This window comes from Olea europaea, chromosome 7, assembly GCF_002742605.1.
Source record: "Olea europaea var. sylvestris chromosome 7, O_europaea_v1, whole genome shotgun sequence".
Taxonomy (NCBI): domain Eukaryota; kingdom Viridiplantae; phylum Streptophyta; class Magnoliopsida; order Lamiales; family Oleaceae; genus Olea; species Olea europaea.
The window spans coordinates 19,575,587-19,583,041 of record NC_036243.1 but is presented as its reverse complement, the minus strand read 5'-3'; the positions used below and the strand labels follow the sequence as shown (position 1 = coordinate 19,583,041).

Sequence of the window (7,455 nt, the reverse complement as noted above, 5' to 3'; positions counted from 1 at the left end):
TGGTGCCGCATGCTCATGTGTATTTCCTGAATCTTGCACATACATAGAAATAATATATTTTTGCAGAAATGTATGGATGCTTTCTTAGGAACTTATACATATTTCGAGTAGAGAAGCACTTCCTTATTCAGCTTTTGATTATTTTGAGAAGTCAATTCAAGGTTCCTGTAAAAATTGTAATCAGCATAAGCTTGGACATAATTATTTACAAATCTCCAACATTGGAAACTTGAAATTTGTTAGTTTGACTTGGATTATGTTGTTTATCCAGATTTCATCTTCTGGCAGATTTCAGCTTGTTGATGCAACTGGGAGTATTGATGTTGTATGTGACCTTCCATCAACTTGGAAGTCTAACAGGATTTTTGAGGTGATGATGATTTGCATCTAAACAGTACAGTCAGACAACTTTCTGTTATCAATTGAAGTGCAGATGGTGTTATGTGTTTACCTCCTGACTGGCTTATATCTTCACTCATTTCAGGTGAAGGACTTCATTGTAGTTATGGAAGGAATACCTGAAAGGACACTTAACTTGGATGTTCTTTCGGATAACTCTTTATCTTGCCAAAGTATCTTTAATGATGCTCCATTGGTGAGAAAGATGGAGACATCACTTTATATTTACTGCCATAGAACAGGTGAAGATTCTAGAAATCATCCATGTTCTCTTTTCTTTGATTGGAAAGAAAACTTTGATGAACTTGAAGGTGGAAGATTTCACTTGCTAATGTTAACACACAAATTTCCCATTCAATGCAAGGTATGCTTTTGTTAATAATGCATGTAATATATTACGATTTGTCTCCTTTTTTCTTCTTTATACACATTTTTTTCCATCTTTTTCAGTTTCAAGGAGATCAAGTTATTTCAAAGTGGTCAAACATTTTTTCTGAGGCCATAATCCTTCCCTGGGATTTACTTCTTGCAGAAAAGGACAGAGGTACGCTCGTGACCGATATTTCCATGGACCATCCAAGAGATTCTCTCAGAAATTTTACTAGATGCGAGAAACGTTTTATTAGTAAGAGGTGTAAAATTGATCTGTCTTCGAGCCAGTCTTCGGATGCTGGCTTGGATAATGCTGGGAATAGAGTCTGTAGTCATCTGGATGGTTCCTATAGTTCTCACAACAATTCTACAGAGGACAAATGCTGTTTTAAGAACCCGCTAGAATATACATGTTTAATTACTAGTCAAAAAGATGCTAAATATCATTGCTGGGGAGTCTTGCGTTGCAGCAAGTCAGATGCTGAGATTGTTTCTGGTTTTGAACCTCATACGAGGAAGGTAATAATGGAGTTCAATTCTGATAGCTTTTGCACGTATCAGGTACGTTATGTTCCTTTAATAACTAGCGATGGTGTAATCTTCTGTATTTTATTTTTGTTCACTATTTAACTCAAGCTGAAGAATTTATTGAAATTGCAGTTTCTGAAAATTGGTGGTCTTTACATTGTAAAACATCAGGATGAAGATGTGTTTTGCAATGTAATTGAAGACAATGTAGTCACTGGTGCTAAAGTTATCATCAATTCTGGGACACATCTTTGGAGTCTTAGGTTCTCAAATTTGAAGAGTCTCCAAAGTTCAGATTTCTCTTATCTGTTTTCATCTCATAATTCACCTGCCAGATGTGATGAGGTTATTTCTAAAGGTTACCAGCATTTTCAAATTCCAAGTCTGACATCTAATGGTGTGAATTATGAAATATATTCAGATATGAATATATTTGTGCCTGCTGATGCTCTAAGTTTATTGGAGAATGATATCAAACTATTGGAAGGCTGTATTATTGGGCCGTCATTTCCTTTTGAACAAGAATCAGATATTCATGATTGTTCTGGGGCCATGATTACTGCATCAATGCAATCATCAGGAACTTCACATTCTGGTCACCTTCTGCCTGAGGGGAACTTAATATCTTTACATGGACTTGTAGTGGCTGTTCATGAGTGTGATCATCATTCTTTTGCCGCACAAATAAGAGTTGACGGAAACAGTACTGGTTGCCTTCCAATGTTTCTCCAAGGAAGAGAAAGGACTTGTATGCATGTTCTGGTGGACCAGCGCATAGTATTTTCTTGCTTACCCTTACTGTCTTCAATTTGATACAAATTTTATTACTAATTGAAACTACCCTAATGGCCAGGTCAAAATTTTTGGCAATCTATCTAAACGTGCTTACCCTATTGGATTAGGAAGTGACGTGTATGCAACCTTTCACCGAATTCTTGTGCTTAGGTATTATTGTCTAAATTTTGCTCAAATGCTTTGGGCCGAATGCATAACTTCTGATCTTTATCTCATTGTTTTAAGTATGATAACTATTTTTGGCACTGATGTATCAGTGTTTTAAGTTTATATGCTGAATTCTGAAAATTCTCGGGTGCAAGCTTATGCTTTTTAATTTCTGCAGATCTACTTCATATATAATGCTATATTTCTTCTCCAAAGAATTTTTGTAATTAGATCTCCTTATAATGAGAAAACAGAACATCCAAAGCAAAATGGGAATTTTCTTTATTCACTATAGAAAATTTTGTACTCCTTGAGTGAAACGTAAACGGCTTTGGTTTCACTTTTCAGTTAAAACAGAGATTGTATGAGGCCATATTTTGCGTCATTTCTAATTACCTTTTAGGTTCGGAGTAGTTTCCAAATGATAAACTTACTTACCATGCATGTTTCTTCCCCTCAAAACTAAACAATGTATGAAAAATTAAGCCTTATAATATGGCCCATTTGACCATGAAAGTCAAATTAAGTCCTTAGTTTCTGTCAGGGGGATTATGGAATATGTTAAACAGTGCTTGTAAATTTGCTTTAATCTCTGTTTAAAATATTGTTTATAGCTTTATATATAGTTAATGATCCGTTTTAATGGTGCAGTTTTTGTTTTGTTATTTATGTCATGCATTATAAATCAAGAATATGTCTTGGAAGTCAGGCTCCTAGTTGCAGGCCTGCTTGGAAACAAGATGTTTTCTCTGTCTTTTTATCAAGCCATTGCTTTCAGACTGGCTAATTTAACAAATGCGTTTTTTTCCCAGTGGGCGGAATGAATTTATGGTAACACCTGTATCTTTTATCTCAATCCACCACACTCGTTTGATACATCGCCATTTCAGTGATGAATGTGATTACGCATCTGGCACCGTACGCTTACACATCGTTGCCTCTCCAAATGATGTTGTACCTACAGCTTTGATATCTGAACTTGTGCAATTTCCAGATCTTAAACCGGTACAAATTCATTCCAGGGTAAGTTACGCTAAATGGAGAAATTTGTGCCTTGCATGCTGATTGAAGTCCTGTTCTCTCTGATTTTTTGTGTATTATTATATTCCACTTACACAATCACTATTAAAGCTATTATAGTCTACTTCGTTGGTTTAACCTTTAGTTGCTTTGACAGGTTGTGGCAGTTTATATCCTTATATTAGAGAGAAGAAAAACTCTATTTTTGCAACCTAGTCTTCAGTCCAGATCATCTATAGTTGACATCCCACTTGCTGGTTTTGTGTTGGGTACGTATTCATTTCCTCTGATGTGGTGATATGAAAAGGTACTTATTGCAAAAAGTGCGAGTAAATTGCTCGAGAGCTTTGCATCATTTAGGTTTTAAGTGTAAAAAAATCATACTGTATTTTTTTAATAAGATCTTGTTAATTGAAAATACCGAACAAATGACCAAATCTTATTCCCAAAAAACTTAGGGTGCATCTGGTTTGCGTTTTCTGTTTTGATGGACTATTTTCGAATTAAAGAAAATGTGTTTGGTTTGTCATTTTGAAAAACGGTTTTTCAAAACAGAAAACTAGAAAATGCGTTTGGTTTAAAATTTTTAAAAATTGTTTTATGACATTTATTCAATTAAAATGATTATTTAGTAAAACATAATAATTTTATGTTCATATATTACTAGATAATATATATTTTAAACTTGGTGAATTTACTTTTTTTCTTGTTACAAAAATAAAATAATAAATGTTTAGAAATTGTTTTATGACATTTATTCATTTAATTTGATTATTTAGTAAAACATAATAATTTTATGTTAATATATTACCAGATAATATATATTTTGAGCTTGGTGAATTTATTATTTTTTCTTGCTACAAAAATAAAGTAGTAAATGTTTAGAAATTGTTTTATGACATTTATTCAATTAATTTGATTATTTAGTAAAACATAATAATTTTATGCTAATATATTACCGGATAATATATATTTTAAACTTGGTGAATTTACTATTTTAAAAGTATCCCTTGAAAAAAAGGGGGGGTGTTTTGAGCGTTTTGATTTTTGAGTTATAAATTTTTCATTGTTTTCGGAAATACATTTTCGGAAACGAGTGACCAAATGCGTTTTGGGCGTTTTTGAACGCTAAAAACAGAACACGACAAGCCAAATGCCCCCCTAGGGATTGTATGATAGAATTCTTAAGTTCAAATTTATGGGAAGAAGGCATAATCTGAGAGTTTTAAAGTCTTGAGATTCTTAACCCACCAAAGAGACATGTTTTGAACAGTTTTGAGCAGTTATATTCATATTTATGGCTTGAAGCTTCTGAGAGTTTTAAAGTCTCAAGAATCTAGTTCCCACCAAATGCAAGGCCCAGACATATTTAATAATATTATATTTTCTGCTTGATGATGTTAAATTAATTCTGTTGGCATTGAGGCATTTATGTACATTAGCACAATGTTCTTCTCGAAACTTGAAGGTAGTATATTAGAATGTTTGCCGGTCTGAACAAAAACAATCCCATGTTGATTTTGGCTTTTTCCTGTCTTATGACTTGCTCTACTAAAATACTGTCACTCTTAGGAATAGAAGCCTGAAGCCTCTTCAGACCGACACAAACATATCCCTACTTCCTAAGTCATCATCCTGTTCTTATATCCTCAATTGGGGCCATCTCCACCTGATGGCGTAGATTTCATTTCTTATCTTGTGCATTTGAGTATAACCGCTCATTTTCTCCTACATTCATTTTATGCTCGTTGTCCTTAAACAACGCAACACAATACATAAAACGTAGCATGTGAAATCATTGTGTAGAACTTGCCTCTAACCCTGTACAAATCTTCCTAGCTCAGCCGATTCTTGTACTTCTCCCCTTCATTGAACAGGCTTTAACAATGTGCATTACATCTTTTTTAATTCCTCATTTCTGGTCCGGTCTATTGCTCTATCCTTGGGCCTATTTCACTGTAGTGGGTTGGTTCACAAGTACAACCTTTGTAACTTCATAGTATACCCATGGATTGGCCAGTTCTAACTCCTCTGAAAGGAAGGGTGACAATTTGATCATTTCATGTTTGTGACAACAAGATCCTCTATAGTCTTTCCGTTATCCTTTTGCTTACTTACTAATAATAAATTAGCAATCACATGTATTCTTTCTTGGTTCTACTCGACATAAAGCCTTAAGTTTCATTTTTTTTTTCTTTTTTTGGTGTCAAGGAGCGCCTGGGGGGTAGGGTGGTTCAGTTTTCCCGGAGAGCTCAAAGTTGGCTCACTCTTTATGTATGAATCTCCATGCACTACTTAATTAAAAATGCTGAGGGAAGGCTATTAAATATCCAGTATGTGACGTTTCCACAAGTTTGAGTCTGACTGGCCATGAATTTGCAGTTATTGTTATATTATTTAGTTATCTATATGTACATCTGGATCAAGGTTATATATAATATTATATTTGCACTTGGTCTCTTGTTGCAATCTTAAAAGAGCTTGTGGTTTTGTTATCCACTATTATAAGTTATTCCTTTTATTTTCTGGAAGTGTTTGTCTTGATCTACAAAGTATACGTTTTTAAATGTCAATGTTGTCTTCATTAGAATATAATTGTCTTTGATTATGTAGGTTCAGGAAATTTGTTGTTTTCCATTACTGCAGGATATCCCAAAATTTTGACCTCTTTCTGTCATTGCTAGATATTCCTCATTTCTTCTGTTCCTTGTGTAGATGATGGGTCATCGTCCTGTTGTTGCTGGGCCGACTGGGAGACTGCTTCAATCTTGCTTGGGTTACACTATGAGGAATATTCACTTGAAACTTATGCAGGAACTTTTGAGAGATCTAATGCTAGAATGGGGCTAGCATGCCACCTAAACAAAATCTTGACGCGGCATGGCCAAGTTGTAGTGAAAAACTACGGATCCGTGTTTGATTCTTCCTGTCAAGACCTTGCATTTTCTGTTGATTCAGACGATTTGGTTAGCAGCTCAGATGAAAATCTCCTTAGAAGCTTGATTATAAGTGCTTGTTTTAGCACATTTTGGGTAAGCTAAATGGCCAAAATAAAGAATAATAAGACCTCATTGACGAATAATAAAACCTCATGTCGTCCTTGTAGAGCAGATTTAGGATGCTACTTCTATTGTGTCAAGTAGTTAATGCCTGACAAGCTGAGAATATCATCTGTTCAGTAAGAAAATACCTTAAAATGTATTAGATGGGTCATCCATTAATTCTCCTTCCCGCACTGTCTGCTGCTAAACTAAGAAAGTCTTATGAAAATATACTCTTAAATTTTGCTATAGATTGACATACCAACTCGATGCTTTGTTTCTCCTGGCATAGAAGGCTTTTTTAGAATTCTGATTTTGTAACTATTACTGAAGATATGTTCATTTCATTGACACTACTAATTTTCATATTCTTTGCAGACTGTTGGTGGTGTTCTCATGGATCCAAATGCCACTAAGGGCTTAGAAGAGCGCTTAGTCGAACTAGGTATGACGATGCTTCCTTTGCAGAATGTAAGGGTGACTAGTGTTCGTCACACGGATCCTCTCTTAGAAGCTAAGAACATTATTCAAGAGCTTGTATAAAAGTAACTTTTTGTAACTTATGATTTCGATGAGGCTCTATATCATATGTCTGTTGTACGTAACTGTTTGTCCAAGTGTACATTGCACCTTACTACCTATATTTAAAAAAAAAATAAAAAAAAATGGTTGAACCTCAATCTTAAGGGTCTCCACCGCTCCGTCCCTAGAGCTTTGTGAGGGAGGTAAATTACGGGATGTGTCCCAACAAGCTAAAAAACAAGAGCTGTCTGTATACTGCGCTTACAAGGAGTTCAATTTTATGTTTCAGAAATCGAACCCCCCACACTGCGGCTATCAGCAAGACGTGAGATAATCTCACTCTTATCTTTTGTATTATTGGATTATGTCTCGACGGGCAAAGTAACCTATATTTTAATGTCTATTGAAGATTTGTCAAAATAAGGAACCGTGACTCTTGGAGCAGAGGGATGTTGATAGGCTCATTAGATTCCACTTTGATGCTTTTAAGTCTTGTTGAAGATATTTATTTGTTTGGTAGTATTTTTAAATATTTATAAGATGATTAGACATCATTTTAATCGCACGTTTTTTTAGGTAAATTCTATTAACATTCTCTATAATCTTGTTAGTCGAGTGTTTTAGTTTATTC

At 34.6% G+C, this 7,455-nt stretch overlaps 1 protein-coding gene across 1 annotated transcript; it reads left to right on the top strand.

Moving 5' to 3' along the window:
- Nucleotides 1-255: 255 nt before the first annotated feature.
- LOC111397308 (CST complex subunit CTC1-like) lies at nt 256-6,907 on the top strand. Its single transcript, XM_023024157.1, has 9 exons — nt 256-370; nt 485-763; nt 850-1,332; nt 1,432-2,076; nt 2,153-2,244; nt 3,054-3,264; nt 3,419-3,530; nt 5,977-6,293; nt 6,681-6,907. The coding sequence occupies exons 1-9, from the start codon at nt 257-259 to the stop codon at nt 6,843-6,845; spliced, it is 2,418 nt and encodes an 805-aa protein (XP_022879925.1). The 5' UTR covers nt 256; the 3' UTR covers nt 6,846-6,907.
- The last annotated feature ends 548 nt before the right edge of the window (nt 6,908-7,455 follow it).